We start from the raw sequence: 17,646 nt of genomic DNA, 5'->3' as shown, positions 1-17,646 counted from the left end.
TCTTACTCCTGCTGGGAAAGGTTCCTGTCACTATACACTAGATTCTTGTTCTCTGTTAAACAAAAATGCTCTGATGCTAGCATACACCATCGTGAAGCCCTTGGTTACCGTGGGATTTCACTGAAATAAGGTATATCTTCTCGTGTATCAGTGTAGGATGAAAGATAAATAGAGAAATAGCATTTCATGAAGTGCCTGGAAGACACAGTAAGCCAAAGCATGATCCTCTTAAAGTTACCGCCTTTGCAAAGGGTGAAAAATAACCAAAGAAAGCAGGAAAAGTAATTTAATGCACTATGGTACCAACTTGTATTTGAAAGTATGTTTTCCTTTTGATAGTCTAATTACTGAGCACTAACAATGTTCAAAGAAATATGCATAAAAACACTGACTAGTACACAATCATGGAAGAGTTTGATAGTCTTGGGGAATATGAATTCTAGAGGAGGCATGTTTCTTCAGAAGTCTCGCAGACCCCAAAGAAACAGTGGCACAACCAGGCTTGCTAGTAGTGTCCTCTTACACATAGGCAAACAGCTTTAGGGGTTCTTAAAGAACTTGACTACATAATGAGTTATTTGAGCCTATAAAGAATCACTAAGGGAAACAGATAGCTGAACCGTTGTGTCATATATGCATTTGGGACTTTTTGACCAACACACTGTTCAAGCAATAATTAATAAGAAGTGATAGCAGTGTGAACTTCGAACAGTACCTTAACTACAAAATGGAATTTGTAAATTGGCATTGAGTTAGGGCACAAACCATACTACTAATTTTTATGTCCAATTTTATTATGAACTGGGCCATACATAAAAAATATGTAAATAGCATAAAGATTAGTATGTCCCTATCACCCAGCTGAAAAAAAAGAACAATGCTAATAGGTGATACTTTATGTGGTATTTATTATTTATATAGCTAATTAATATTTCTTAGTTTCTCAAATAAGTGAAAAATTATTATTTCTCCTAGTACAAGTTTCATTTAGTCTTCACTATCTTCAATTATTCTTCTACCATAAACACACTGGAAATTAATGTTTACCATGTGATATCATCCCTCTAAAAATGAAAGGCTGCTTGGAAGTTTGGCTCACCCCAGATCCTCAGTGTACATAAAGTTAAAAATTATAAAAATGCTTTTACTTCAAACTGATTATGCAGCTTTCAACAATTTTGAAATATTACCAGCATTAATACCTACAGAAACTAGTCAATTCATTTCATTTCAACAAATACAGATAGTTTCTACTCTTGCCTAGAATAAGAGGGGTTGAAAAAAATATACAACGTGAATTCTGCCTTCCAGGAGCTTATATTTTTATTTGGATGATAAGCCTTATTTAATGAAGCAAAGAAAAGTATGATAGATGGCTGTTTCAGGGCCTTTGCATTTGCCATTCTGCCATAAATATTGTGCCCCTAAGTTGTCTCACAACTGGTTTGCTGAATTGCAATAATTAATACACAAAGCTTAGAACCTACTCACTTTTACAGATACTCTAAAATATATTAGAGGCATTATTAACTGCACTGTCCACAATTCTTCAGTATAAAGCACATATTTCAGAAGAACGGAGCCTGACATCCAAAGTCTCTGATCTCCACCAGATACGTATCTTTCGCCAGGTTCATCTTGCACTATTTTACTCCCAGGAACCTTCCATATGAGTGATACCAAATTCTTTCTTGTTTCTCCAATACTCTATGCAATGTCACACCTCCATGTCCTTGCCTTAAGTATTCCCTCTACCCTGAATATCCTTCCCCTGCTCCTAAATGTTTAGAGCACTACTCATTTTTTAAGACCCAATTCCAATGTCACTTCCTTTTGAGGCCATCCACAGTGTACCAATCCCTTTTTTCTCTATGTTGTTGTAGCACTTTCCACTCCCTTTATTACAGCACTTGCCACAATATACGCTGGACTTTGGTTCACCTATCTGTTCTTCCACTAGCCAATGAGGTCCTTATGGACACATTCAACAAATTTAATTAATGGCTTTTGATAACCTTCTAAGTACTAAACACTGTGCAAGGTGCTAGAGATGACAATATGCTTCCTACCCTCAAAGTACTTACAAGTTCATTCTAAAGCAAACATGCACACAATTGTCATGAATGCTCTTAAAGTGTTATTTGTAGCACAGCAGAAGAAGCAGAAGAAGGAAGATCTAAGTCTAACTAGGGGAGTGAGGGAAGATTTCACAAAGGCAGCAATGGTTCAGCTGGATTAGAAGGGGATCTGTAATCAAGCAATGAATGGATAATTTTTTTAAAATAGGAAGGCATTCCAGAGGCATGGAAAAAGCATGAAAGCATGACAGAGCATGATGATGGGTATAAGGACATAGCAATAGCTTTGTATTGCTGAAATGTAAACTAAAACAACAAGAACAACAACGATGACAACTGAATAAAAAACTTTCCAAGATTTTGCAAATTCACCATTTTCCTACTCTACTAGCAAGGCCTTTAACATATAAAAAAAGGAACATGTAGATCATCACTAAAGAGAGGATGAAGTTGTAAAGCAAACACCTGCCCATTTTTGCTTGCATGAGAGCTTTCTGTTTATTCCTAGAAACCATACCTATTTTAACTAACACAATTTCAATGTTACTGAGTCAACAATAAGTGGGCCCCCCCATGAGGATTTCCAGAGTCATGATTTGCCTAACCTATAATGCTACACATCTCTGATAATTGTAGGTCTAGAGATATGAGAAAAATGTAATACTGAGTATAGAATAAGGGTACTAGTTTTAAGTCCCTGTTGGTCCTAACTCATAGGGTTTTCACTAGCATTAGGGAAAGAATTAAAAAATGAGGAAAACTTGGAGCACCTGGGTGGGCTCAGTCATTAAGCATCTGCCTTTGGCTCAAGTCATGATCCCAGGGTCCTGAGATTGAGCCCCAGATCAGGCTCTCTGCCTCTGCTCAGCAGGGAGCCTGCTTCTCCCTCTCCCTCTGCCTGCCACTCTGCCTACTTGTGCTAGCCCTCTCTCTCTCTGTCAAATAAATAAATAAAATCTTAAAAAAAAATTAAAAATGAGAGAAACTAACAAAACAAAACTTCTCTTGAGTATATCTCCCTAATTCTATCTGCACTGGACACATAGTCCATACAGTTCCTTGAAAGTGGCATCAGTCATTCTTACAGTAAGAACCATAAAGGTAAAATCAACTGTACTTAGTAGCATCTACTTTGATAGTAAAGAATGTATAGGAACAGCACCTTTGGTCCTCGAGGCTTGGCAGTTTTGCCCATCAATTTTTCATCGTCAATTTCACATTGTTCCAGAAGATCCAAAATATCTTCTTCCTTAAAAAAAATATTAAAACTGTGATCACTAATGGACTCTAGAATTTTTCCAAGATCATTAATCTCCATAAAATAGTGTGCAATAAGGAGTCCTGGAACTATTTAATGAAGATTGCTCAGATCAAATGAGAAATAAAGAGTTATGGAAAAATCTCTTGAAGAAACCTTCACTAAAATCTGGCAATTTAAACAATACATAGCTGAAATCTATTATGCATTAATATCATAAACAAATGTATCCTTACGTTCTAGTACACTATTAAAATCTTAGAGTACAATACTTCAATAAATTAGCCTATTGAACATTTTAAAATTTCCAAAAGTTCACTCTAATTTTCCAGAGCACAGTTTCATCAATCATTTCTATATTAATTAGTACAAAATAATATGACTTCAGAAGAAAATTGATGATTGGCCTAATAGTTTCATTTAGAATGATCTAATGTTAGTATTTGGTAAATGGGCACAATTTAAGGTGACTCTTTCAAAATTTTAACTATTGTGCAAGAGTATCTTTAGAACTTTATGAAAGATTTTCATTCTATGGGCATAATACTTGCTCTTCTAGAGTCATTGTGATGTCAAGGGGAAAGTTATAAAAACATATACTGAAATAGATTTTGAGCAAACCAGAGTAAATAGAGTATAATAGCTACACTGAAAGAGGTATAATCAATGGCTTCCTTGAGTTATTTATTCAACCTATAAAAATATTGCATCTCCATTTATATATTTATGACATATTTCAGTGTCTCTTATAAAAAGATTTTTGAAGAAATTAGAAATCTTACTGTGCAATGGAAATTTGTAAAATAAGTTACTCTCCATCCCAATCCAACAAAGCTTAGCTATTAAAATACCAAAATACCTTTGCTATAATGTTTTGATTAAATAATAATCGAACAATGAATTCCTGTGACAGCAACACAAGATAGTTAAAAAGAAACTCAAAGAGTTCTGTTCCTGCTTAGGAGAAAGAAGATCATAATAGATAATACTTTCATTATAGCAGCTAGAAAAAGATAAACTAAACAATCATATTTTTTTGAAGACATCAGAAAACTGTGGATAAAAAGTAGTGTAAAATAAACTAAATACCAGAGGGGGAAAAGTTCTAGGTAAGCAGATATGAGTAGCCATTTTCTACTTTGGAATCATTTGTCAAGTCTGCACACAGATGGGCAGAGACCACGTCTATAATAGGCTGGGATAAAGAGAATCTAATAGAGTTTTCAATGGTCATGTGGGCTAGTGTAACATCTAGAACCGCCCCACAGAGCTTGTTCTCTTCACCTGCTGGGTCTCTTTGACAGCAATTTTAGTGAGCTTGTAGAGGAGTAGGAAGACAGAGGCATGTGAAAGCCAGTAATACTCCTCTGTAGTCTTAATACCAATAGAAAATGAGGTCTGTAATAAACACTGAATAAATTTCATCCTTCGGACCCTTGAAACAAGACAGTACACTAAAACTACCACAGCCCAGACTGGACCAAGTTCAACTTTTCTTTCTTTCTTTCTTTCTTTTTTTTTTATAGAAATAAATTTGACATATAACATTGTGCAAAGACACATTTATATATTTAATATGATTGTCAGTGTAGTAATAGTTAGCTTCTCCATCACATCGCATAATTATCATTTCTGAGATTGGAATAATAAATATCTGTTCTCTTAGCAAGTCTGGTGATTAGAATGCAATGTTGTCTATATACACTATACTGTTCATTTTATCTCTAGGACTTATTTACTACTAGTTGCAAGACTGTATCCTTAAACAACCTCTCTCCTATCCCCCCATGCCTGAACGCTGGTAACCACCATTTCACTATTTTTATGAGTTTGGCTTTTTTGGATTCCACATAAAAGTGAAATCCTATAGTATTTGTCTTTTTCTGTCTGACTTATCTCAATTAGCATAATGTTCTCAAGGTCCATCAATGTTGTCACAATGACAGGACTTCCTTCTTCCTCACGGCTGAAAATACTCCATTGTACATATATACCACATCATCTTTATCCATTCATCCATTGACAGGCACTTACATTGTTTCCAAATCTTGGCTACTGTGAATAATGCTGCAATAAACATGGGAGTGAATTTATCGCTTTGATATCCTGTTTTCATTTCCTTTGGGTATAACCCAGAAGTGGAATTGCTGGATCATATGTTAGATCTATTTTTAACTTTTTGAGGAACCTCTATATTGCTTTCTATAGTGGCTGAGCCAATTTATGTTCCCACCAACAGTATACAAGGGTTCCCTTTTCTCCACATCCTCACCAACACTTGCTATCTCTTGTCTTCTTGATGATAGCCATTCTAACAGATGTGAGATGACACTTCATTGTGGTTTTGCTTTGTATTTCCCTGACGATTAGTGATGCTGAGCATTTTCCCATGTACCTGTTGGACATTTGGATCTCTTCTTTGGAAAAAATGTCCGTTTAGCTCCTCTGCCCATTTTTTAGTTAGATTCTTTTTTGTTACTGTTGGTATACAGTTGCATGAGTTCTTAAATATTTTGGATATTAACCCCTTATCATATAAATGGTTTGCAAAAATTTTCTCCTGTTCTGCAGGTTGTCTTTTCATGTTGTTGGTTATTTCTTTTGCTGTGCAGAAGCTTTTAAGTTTGATGAAGTTCCACTTTCTGATTTTTGCTTTTGTTCAACTTTTCTTTGGCTGAAAGTGATTAGCCCCTTACCTTAGCACCCTGAAAGAAGAAAGATACACCTTTTTTTGGAGAAAATAATATCAGTTCAATTTTAATGAGGCTTTTATAGACACTGTCAAACAAATAAAAATTGTAGGATATCCAAAATAACAGGAAAATGTGACCCATGATAAAAAGGAAAAAAACATTTTAAAGAGCAGGTCCTTAAATGATCCAGATGTTAAAATTAACAAACAAGGATTTTAAAATAACTACTATATACATATTAAAGAAAATTGATGAAAAAAGAAAAAAAGGAATGGAAGATGATGAATTCCAACAGAGAAATGAGATTTAAAAAATGAAATGGATAGGGGCGCCTGGGTGGCTCAGTAGGTTAGGCGTCTGCTTTCGGCTCAGGTTGTGATCCCAGTGTCCTGGGATCAAGCCCTGCATCGGGCTCCTTGCTCTGCAGGGAGTCTGCTTCTCCCTCTCCCACTCCCCCTGCTTGTGTTCCCTCTCTTGCTGTCTCTCTCTGTCAAATAAATAAATAAAATCTTAAAAAAAAAAAAACCAAATGGACATTTTTGAGTTGAAAAATGTAATAAAAAATTAAGAAGATATTATGACAGACTGGGCAGAGCAAAGATATGTCAGTGGAAATTATCCAAACTGAAGCACAAAGAAAGATAAAGAAAGGAAAAATAGAACAGAGTATCAAGGAAACACAGGATGCTGTCCAATGACCTAATATATGTGTAGTTAGAGTCCCACAAAGAGACAAAAACAAAATAATGCAGCAGCAATATCTGAAGAAATAATGGAGGAGAATTTTCCAAAACCAATGAAATACTAAATTAAGCCAGAGCTTCAAGAAACTGAGAAAATTACAGGCAGGATTAATACAAAGAAAGCCACACATAAACACATCAAAGTCAAAATGCTGGGGGGGGAGGGGGGAAGCAGCCAGGGAAAAAGACATATTACATTTAGAAGGAAAACAAAAATAATGATGGTTGAATTCTCAATAGAAACAATAGGAACCAGAAGAAAAATAAGTGACATCTACAAAAGTGCTGAAAGAAAAAAAAAAAAAACCCTACCAAGATAGAATTCTATACCCAGTTAAACTCCACTTAAAAAAGACAAAATGAAAGAGAATTTCTGACCAAAAAACAAGAGAGACTGAAAATTAATCAATACATTTACGCTACAAGGAATATGAAGTACTAAAGAAAGTTTCTTCAAACTGAAGAAAGATAACCCTTGTTAGAAGCATGAATCTGCATGACAAAATGAAGAACACAAGAAAGGATATATATGTGAGTAAATAGGAAAGGTTAGTTAGAAAACTATTAAAGACCACTGATTGCTTAGACAATACTAACAATGTATTCTGAGGTTTTTAACATAAGTAAAAGTAAAATATATGTTAACAGCACAAAGTCAGAGGGAGGCACTAAATGAAACTAAACTGTTATGATCCTTAATTCAAGGATCCTTAATTCAAGGTTATTATCACTTAAGGATGTATATTGTAATTTCTTTTTAAAAATATTATGCTACAATATAACTAAAAGCCAAAAGAGAAGATAAAATAGTATAACAAAAAATAATTGATTTTTCCAAAAGAATAAAGGGAGCAACAAAAAAATAATGAACAGATGGAATAGAGAACAAAGAGCAAAAGGGAAGACATAAACCCACCTATACCAGTAAATGTGTGAAATGATTAAGAGACAGATAGTGTCAGACTGAATTTTAAAGCAAATATGACCCAACTACAATGGTATTTACCAGAGATGTTTTAAATATAAGAACACAGATGAGTTAATAGAAAGATATGTCATTCAAACAGTAGCATAAGAAAGAAACTAGCTGGCTACATCAGTCACACAAAGTAAACTTACGACACAGGATATTATCAAAGGGAAAGGTAAATATTTCATAATGACAAAATAGAAAGGATGAATTCATTAGAAAGACACCTTCGTAACTTCAAAGTATATGAAACAAAAATCGACAGAACTAAATCCACAATCACAGTTGGAAGTTTTAACAATCTCTCTCAGTAATTGCTAGAACTAGTAGGCCAAAAAAATCAGAAAGGATATAGAATATTTGAACAACACTAATAGCCAAATTTACTTATGACATGTGAAAACTCTATAACCAACACCTGTAGTAGTAGCACATTATTTTCACAAACACTTGGAACATTCACAAAATAAGTACTCTATTGAGTTAAAGCAAGCATCAATTCATTTTACAATATTAAAATCAGAATGTTTTCTAAACTAGAAATTTTTAACAAAAATAAAGCAAGAAAGTTTCAATGTATGGAAATTAAGCAAAAAACTTCTAAATAACCAAATAAAAACCAGAAATTAATTTAGGATGGCAGTTAATAAAAATATAATATGTAAAAATTGCTAGATACAAGGGGAATATACAAAAAAATCAGATGTTTACATCCTGAAAACAAATTTAAAAATGAAAAATTTTAAAAACTATATTACTGGCAATAGTAGCAAAAACATCAAATACTTAGCAATAAATTTAATTAAAGATGTGCAAAAACTATACACCAAAAGCTATAAACACAGCGGAGTAATTAAAGACTCAAGTAGATGGAGAGATGTGCCATATTTATGGATCAGAAAACTCGGAACTGTTAATTCCTCAGTATTGTTAATATTACTGTTAATATAGATTCCTCACAGTCCCAATTAAAATCCAGCAGCTACTTTGTAATACAAAAATTAATCAAAATTTAAAATCCAGTCAATTCTAAAATGTATATCAAAGCATAAAGGACCTAGAAAGGCCAAAACAACAGTACTGAAGATAGTGTGATATTTGTGTAAGAAGAGGCTCACAAACCAATGGACCAGGGCAGGCAAAGTGGTGAAATTTAAACTAGATTTTGAAGAAGACAAGGAAGAAGGGAATTGAGATTTGAAGCCTATTATGTGACAAGTACTTTAAGTAGACTATTTTAATTAACCTCAATTTTATTTTTATTTTTTTTTAAAGATTTTATTTATTTATTTGACAGAGAGAGACACAGCGAGAGAGGGAACACAAGCACGGGGAGTGGGAGAGGGAGAAGCAGACTCCCTGCTGAGCAGGGAGCCCGATGCAGGGCTGGATCCCAGGACCCTGGGATCATGACCTGAGCCGAAGGCAGACGCTTAACGACTGAGCCACCCAGGCACCCCTCAATTTTATTTTAACCACCAACTTGTCAAGTATAGTTCTAATACTACTGTGTTAGTGATGAGCAAACTGTTGATCAAATAGTTTAGTCTAAGGTTACATAATTAACACATGGGGGAGCTGGAATTTGAATGTAGGTCTATCTGGCTCCAAAATGCCTAGGTTTTCTAGCAGAAAATGTACGGTTAGGGGAGAAGAGTAATGAGAAGATGAAACTGATGCAGTACCCACCGGAGAGACAAATAACAGTACAGAACAGGTGATGGAAAATGAACAAAGGTCTCCTACTGTCTTGATCAAGAAAAACAAAAGGTCCACAGAATATAATTCTACTGGTGGAAACATTTGTGTATGTCAAAAGAAAGACTTTGGAGGAAAAGAACATTGAGGTATACATTATTCCTTCTGCTTCTGTCTCTTAGGTGTAGCCAGTTCAAAAGTGGCTCTATATCTTGTTGCAGAATTTAAGTGAAAAGACCATAGCAACATCTACCTATAATGAACTTTATCATTTTTGAATCACTCAATATAACAGGGTATACAAGAAATGGGAGGTTATCACTGTAGTGAAATGTCCAGTAATATAAAGTACAATTTAATGAGTCCACATAAACTTATTTGTCCAATGGGACTTTAGCAAGCACAATGCAAGCACAGGCTTGATTAGCACTTGCACACTGGGTTTGTCCTCTTGCAATGCTTCCTTTTGAAACTCCAAGCTACCATGTTATGAGATCTGGGTACCTTGCTAAGAGACATTGAGCCAGCTCCCCAGATGTTCCAGCTATCTTAACTGAGACACCAGACATGTGAGTGAAGCCTTCCTGGATTTCCAGCCCCAGCTGAGCTTCCAGATAAATGCAACTATGATTCACTCCAAGCAGGCCAAGCTGAAGAACTACTCAGCTGAGCCCAGCGAAGATTACAGAATATGAGCAAGTAAATGGTTTATTATGCTACAAAAGATAACTGGTAGACATTTTGATAAAGAGCTTACTCTGTGTGTGTGTGTGTGTGTGTGTGTGTGTGTCTTAATTATTTCTCATATGCCAGGTCTATGCAGTATATCAGGGGAAAAAATACTGTATAATGTTAGTTACAATCCAAATAATGAGAGCATCGCAAAACACTAGGTTAATTCAATGGATTTTTTTTATTCAGTTACATACACACACCTCTGTAAAAAGACATGTTTATTACAATAGATTGATATTACAACATAATAACAACATTCTCTACTGCATAATTTGTCCTATTAGACATCTTATTTATGAAATCACTTGGTTGGTTATGAAATGCTACCAACTATTAAAATAGAAGGAAAGTGCATCTTAAAACAAATGTTTTTGTATGTGGGACTAAGGTGGGTTGTTTTTAAAGACATATCATTTAGCTTCATTCATTTTTCTCTTTATAAACATTCATTCCTTTACCTTCATCCTTTTCAAAGGATTATTCAGCTCTCGCTGGAATGAAGCTGCTCTCCCTGAAAGGAAGGTCTGAAAGGCAACAGCCAACAAATTTTCGTACTTTTCAAGCAGAGTTTTATCTTCAGGAGGATAAATTCGTCTACAATAAATCAGATAAACCAACTAGTTTAAAAGGAGCTATTGCATTGCAAGAGTTAAGTTCAATTACATAGATACTCCTTGACCACCTACTCTCTGCCAGTTACTTTACTAGGTGCTAGAAATAAAGATGAATGCAGTTATAAGAAATTCACACAAATTTTCATCAGTTACCTACACAAATTAAAGTTTATCTAGAGAATGGTCATTAAACAATGAGGCTCCATAAATCATAGTATAAGGGTTTGGTTGTGGAGCGGTGGTTGGAGAATTGCAATCGGGCATATTGAAGAAATATCTTCATGGGAGAGAGCAGGTGATGAGGGATAATCTGGAAATGTGCAATTACGGTGTGGTTACTGACATATACAAGAATACAGGCGTTCATCTTGGTATTCTCTTTTAGGGTGGTGGAATGTGCCTATCCAAAGAAGAGAAGAGGGTAGAGGTAGAATGAGAAGAATGTGTTCCCAGAGTTGCTGTTGATGGTGTTAAGGCAGAAAAGAATGTTTTACCAGGGGTGTGAGAAGCTCTGTGGCCCCCAGTCCTCCTAATTCTGTTAAGTTAACATCAAACTTGGGAAGAGGAGCAGTCTTTCCAAGAACACAAGGAATTTAGAGGGGGTGTCCTCTTTTATCCTGTCAAAGGATTCCATGGAGGGGTTCCAGTTCAACACAGTCCACACCCCTCTGTATTGCCTCATACCTGCCTCCTTCAAACATTTTCATTATTTGCCTGGTTCCTGATATATCTGAGTTTAAACAAAGTAGAGCAACCACTCTGAACTGACAGAAAGAAAACTAGGAGACCTAAAACCTGACTTTCTCAAAATACTACATTAAAAGTAAATAAGGTCACAGGATAGTATCAGATTTAAAAGATCTCATACAACCACCCATGACGCTGGCTAGCAGGAATGAAATAAACAGTGCTCAAAATAAGTCTAAAAGGTTAAAAATGTAGAATAGTTGTTTTGACACTTCTTCAATCTATAAGAAAATGGAAGCACAGTTACCTATAATTCCCCATATGCCGATTTTCATGTTCTTCTTTTAAAATCTGCTTTCGTAATTGAGCGAGTCTCTCTTTCTAGAAATGAAGAAATTTTACAAATAAAATCTGACCAATGAATTATGCAATTCAAATTGTAGGTATATTGTTAAAATTTTCATACCAACTCTTCTTTCCGCCTCTCTAACTGATGTCTCTGCTGTTCCCAGTCTGAGGAACCTGGTAAGAGCCTTTTTATTGAATTTTGACCATAAAGCCTCCTTTGAGCTTCAGCTTTTTGTTTGGCCAAGTTTCTCCTTTTATCACTGGTCCTGAAATATAAAACACAGGAATTCAAATAAGCCCTGATCTTATCCCTGTGAGGAGAATTAGCAGAAGAGGAGACACAGTGGGGATACGAATGAATGTTTTATATATATATGTATATATATATTCACATACATCATATTCATCTAATCATCCATCAAATATGGGTCTCCATATAATAAACTGGAGGTTCCTTATTCCCAGGGGTTGTGATGGAATACTCTGAGCAATCTACATTCTTTTGGATTTTCTTGAGATTAAAAGTATATGCTTACAAAATGAACTTTGGGGTATATATGGAGCCATACTATAAGTAAAACATTGTATTAAGAATTGTGCAGGCTTGGGGCGCCTGGGTGGCTCAGTCGTTAAGCGTCTGCCTTTGGCTCAGGTCATGATCCCAGCGTCCTGGGATCGAGCCCCGCATCGGGCTCCCCGCTCCACGGGAAGCCTGCTTCTCCCTCTGCCACTCCGCCTGCTTGTGTTCCCTCTCTCGCTGTGTCTCTCTCTGTCAAATAAATAAATAAAATCTTAAAAAAAAAAAAAAAAAAAGAATTGTGCAGGCTTGAAAGACAAGTCTAACACATATATGCCCATGGAGCACTCCATCTGGATGGAGAGAAAAGGCACATCTATGATGTAAACTTCATTAGCATATGTTCAAAATGTTAAGAATTGTATTAAATTCTCTTACTGGAACAACACTAAGAAAAATAAGGAAAATGAATTCCAACTTTCCTTTATTTTTAAGTCTAGAAATTTCTCACTATTCGAACTTTTAAGAAGACAAAAACACCCATAGATTATATCCTGAATTGGTTGGCAAAGACATGAAAAAACATAAGGCCTACTTACATAATAATAGTAAATGCAAAAAAAAATGTATAGGTATACTGTTTGAATAATCTAAAATATTTGATGCACTTGTGTAAGCTAAATAAACAAAAATTTCACTTTCTATATCTCTTCTATTCATTTCTTTTAGGATAATTGAAATGTCAGTTAAATTGAGGCAAATCGTTCTTTGATCAAGCAAAAGAAGGGGCCATATGAAAATTTCTTAACAAATTTATATATCAAAAAAATAGGAAAAAAACAAATTCATGTATCGATCTTTTTTTAATAATGCTTTCCATATAAAGCTACTTCTCAAGCAAGCAACTGCTAAATGCTTAGAACCATTTAAAATAAATAAATTGCTTGGAAGCATCCCCCAACTCTTTTAGAGTTCTTTAAATGATGATTAGAATCAATTGAAATCATAAAATCCCTGGGCTTAAATGACCTCAGAGGTCCTTTAATCCAACACCCTAAACACTGTTTGAACACTTAACAATGGCAGATGACTCACTACTTCATTAAGCAGTTCAATTAAACTTCTAACAAATTTCTTTCATAATAAGCCAAAAGCTTTCCTACAAAACAGCATTTCAAATATTTGAGATCCATGATCACATACACTGCAACCAGCCTAATAATATTCTGTTGATGCAGCAATCCCCTTTCCGAGTATATATTCAAAGGAGTTGAAATCAGGATGCAAAAATATATCTGCACCCCCATGCTCATTACAGCATTATTCACAATAGCCAAGCCATAGAAGCAAACTAAATGTTCATCAACAGATGAATGATAAAAAAAATGTGGTATATACATACAATGGAATATTATCCAGCCTTAAAAAAAAAAAAAAATTCCTTTTTTAACTCTGCCTTAACAACTACCCTGCCCTGTTAACCCTGTCTTAACAACTACCTCTTTTTTCTGTTTACCCAGGCAGCATGACACAGTGGGAAGACCTCTGAACAGAAAGGTAGAAAATCCATGTGTTTGAGGGTTGTTACTTTTTTTAACTTCCTGAATGAACTCTGCTTTAGTTTCTTCTTGTAAGGTGAGGAAGATAATCTAGAGATTTTCCTCAGGTATTCTCCAATTCAACCTTACACTCTATATTGAATAACTGTACCAACACTCTAAATTAACTATTTACTGTAGATTCAGAGCATGATATGGAGAGAAGGAAAAGCAGTTTGTAGAGAGGGAAAGATATTTAAAAAGAAAACACTAAATGAGTTTGAAGAATGGAATCAAGAAATTCAAAATATAAAATATGAAAAAATCATAAGCCAAGCCCATGTACAAGTGATTGTTCTATGCCAAAGGTGGTGAAAACCTTCTAAATGAGGGAGGAAATACTTTACCTGATGTTTAGTAGCTTTAGCGCATTTAGCAGCACTCCCCTTTTTACATCATAGTCTATTTTCTGATCAGTTCCAAAGCTTGGAGCACGATTAATCTGAAATTTACAAAGAAAACAATGAGAATAGCCAAATGTTGGTAGGTTAATAAACATTCAGTACATATTTGTTAAACTAATGCAAGATCCCCAACCAACAGAGAAACTCTACAATAAATCTCAAAGCTCTACATGATAGATGGCCCAGTTACCACTGCCACACCTCCCTTCCCCACCACCTAAGTCAAGGAGTTTCAAGGAACTGACTGCTGTCACCGCCCCCTTCTCCCTGCTGCCTTAGCTCAGGATCTTTGGTAAGCTTTTGTGCCCTCTCCCTCCTCTGCACCCTCTCCAGCCCAACACCCTGAGCACTCTAGGTTTTAAGTTTAGGGAAGTTAAAAGTGACTCATCCTGACAAAAAGGTTAGAAGACCAGTATTAACCATAACAAGAATGATGTAACAAAAATAATATGCATGTTACCAATACAGTAATAATTAAATGCATTTATTTAGCATATAGAAACTATACCCTCTTTTCACTTCTGGATGCATTCATCTATTGCTGCCTAAAAAATAAATTATTTTCTTTCTACCTGGATCAAACAATAAATCATCAATTTTCCTTTCCAAAGACACTGACTATATAAGTCAGAAGATACCGTTAAAGGTAGCTGCAGACTAACCTCTACGAGCTTCTCTAACTGCATTAGGACTCAGGGGAATAAAGGAGCCATTTGTGGGTGTTCTTCTTTCCAACATCATTTCCAGGATTTCATTAAGAGGAAAAATAAGAAGTAAAAGTAACTGTATATGCCCTGAAATCCATTATACAATCTACTGCCACCTCAAGAGCTGGAGTTTTTGTTTTTGTCTTTCTTGCTATGAAAATGTAACTGGAATAGCAAGTGTTTAAGAAAGTTAATTAATTCAGTTGGCTAGAACACTGCTGAGTTCAAAACTACAGCTTAGCTTCATGACCACCACCTAACCTCACAGCTTATCTCAAAAAAATATGATGCCACTGCCATAGAAGAGGGTTGCCTTATACAATCCCGTTCCACAAGAGACAAAATAACTGACAGTACGCATTTCACAACTGGCAGCTGTAAGAAATATAAATAAGTAGAAGTATGTACATAGAAGCTAAACAGACAACAAAAAGATCACCTGTATTCCCATTACCCAGTATACTGTTATCCATTTGATAAATGGTATATTGCTAATCATTTGATAAATGATAAATATTTGCTATGCATACATATTTATAATATTTATTTTATCTTCCAAATACATACCTATACTAACAATATTATTCTATAATCCAAGTTTTTCTTTTAACAGTATATCATGAAAATCTTTCATGTCATCATTTTGATGCATGGTACTCCATTTATAGAGATATGCCAAAGTATACTATGCTTTTGCTGATCTCTGATTTAGAAGGTGATGGACATATTTCTGCCTATGTGATATGGTCTCAAGGAGAAGGGAACAACTTGGTAACTGCAAGAACATCCATTTATTCCAGGCAAATTTTAAGAAAGGGAGTTTATTAATCTGCTACTTCAAAACTCTAAGTATTTCCTCTTACAAGTGCGAAGAAAGGGTACAGTAATGTATTTTATATGGAAAATTTTAACCATTCCATACTGATTCAAATCTCTGCAATTTGTAATACAATTAACAATTGTTCTGCTGCTACATGGGACAGGATTATAAAATGAACCAGACATTTAGGAACCAATGACTAAGTGGTTCACTGAAATGTTATCTATCTTTATAGAATTCCTTAGGTGTTCCATTCCAAAATTGCCATCTGGAATTCTACCAGACATATCCGTCCTCTAGGATGGAAGTAACCTCAGACCCTCTCTTACCTATGTCAGAATATTCCCTCTACTACCATAAAAAAGAAATTGGGTCTAAGGAGAAATGTACCCACACAAGATAAACGAATATGTGAAAAGGTAGAAAAAAATTTTTTTCAATTCACATTTTGGATTTTTCAAAAGTTTTATGATAAAGGTAAAGTAAAAACTAAAGACAGAAGAGACTCTGAAAATTCAGGTTCCATTCAGTCAAAATTCTACTCTGGGGCACCGGGGTGGCACAATCAGTTAAGTGCTCAACTCTTGGCTTTGGCTCAGGTTGTACTCTCTCTCCCTTCCTCCTTTGCCCCTCCCCACTGCCTCTCTCTCACAAATAAATAAATAACTCTTTTAAAAAAAATATACTCTGTGATGTTGATGGCTTCTTTGGTTCTCATTTCCTACCCCAATTCTAGAACAAGCAAAGCTCAGCAAATGTTAGAGTCTTAAAATTCAGTAGCTTGTAAATGCATGCAAAAATGAAAACTACTAGAAAGCAAATTAAATTAATAAATACCATTTATTAACCAACCAAATCATAATTTTACTATCAAAACAAGCACAATCATTTCATGCACATATCAAAGTATCCATAATAGATTCTAGGCTCCCAAATTAGTGCTGTTCCCTTGGCCCAGTAACTTCTCCCCACCTAACCCCCATCTTTCCCAACCCCCAGTCCCCACCACACCTTCCACAGCCTTAAACACCCTGCTCAGGTGTTCCCTCCTCTGCAAAGATTTTTTTAACTGTCAAATACACACTTGTACACAGAGAGATTAATCACTCTATTGCTTGTGCTGGTAACCCTGTTCCCTACTTGTACTTGTAACTATTATCATAAGACACATGTGCGGGTAAGTATTCTGTCTTCTTGGATCTCCACCCCCTGACACAATGACTTGTTGAAATTAATTCAAGGGTAATTAAATTATTAGCAGCATATTCATATCCTACCCAATTTCCATATTTTTCCCGAAAAAGGTTTCTGTGCTTGAAAATTGCTGCAATTTTGCCACTATGAAAGTACCTGCAATTATTCCAGTTAACTAAAGGTTATCATATTCTCAGATGCACCTTCTATCTTATTCCACTTGATGGTGCCAAAAGGTTTTTAACCAACATACGTTAGACCGACTACAATTGCAGCTGGGAGAAAACACAAAGAAGCAAGATCTAAATAAGATTCTTTTAATTGTTTTAATATAATAAATGTTCATTATCCATAGCTGTTGGTTACTCTAAAGTTTTTGTAATGGTTCTGACTGATCTGGAAATGATGAAGAAATGAATCGAAAATGAAAATATGTTAATGCAAACAATGCTATTTAGCTGTTGATTATTGTCGAGGTTTTCAATGGTTATTGATCTGGATATGATGAAGAAGAGAATAAAGTATGAAGAAACATTAATGCAAACAATGGTGTTTGAGCCTTTAAAAAAATACAAAATTCAA

The 17,646-nt window shown here is 35.1% G+C and overlaps 1 protein-coding gene across 6 annotated transcripts in view; it reads right to left on the bottom strand.

Annotated features, from left to right (window-relative positions):
• The window catches only part of TTLL7 (tubulin tyrosine ligase like 7), a 150,541-nt gene that overhangs the window by 57,872 nt on the left and 75,023 nt on the right, over positions 1–17,646 (bottom strand). For all 6 annotated transcript variants that reach the window (XM_036089899.2, XM_036089900.2, XM_078072835.1 and 3 more), the window contains 5 exons: positions 14,287–14,381; positions 11,943–12,090; positions 11,784–11,857; positions 10,634–10,769; positions 3,241–3,327 (listed from right to left, as the gene is read on the bottom strand). In XM_036089899.2, the coding sequence (XP_035945792.1) occupies positions 3,241–3,327; positions 10,634–10,769; positions 11,784–11,857; positions 11,943–12,090; positions 14,287–14,381 (540 nt within the window). The remainder of the gene's footprint in view (positions 1–3,240; positions 3,328–10,633; positions 10,770–11,783; positions 11,858–11,942; positions 12,091–14,286; positions 14,382–17,646) is intronic.

Source organism: Halichoerus grypus, chromosome 5, assembly GCF_964656455.1.
Source record: "Halichoerus grypus chromosome 5, mHalGry1.hap1.1, whole genome shotgun sequence".
Taxonomy (NCBI): Eukaryota; Metazoa; Chordata; class Mammalia; order Carnivora; family Phocidae; genus Halichoerus; species Halichoerus grypus.
This window is presented reverse-complemented; position numbering and strand designations above follow the sequence as displayed.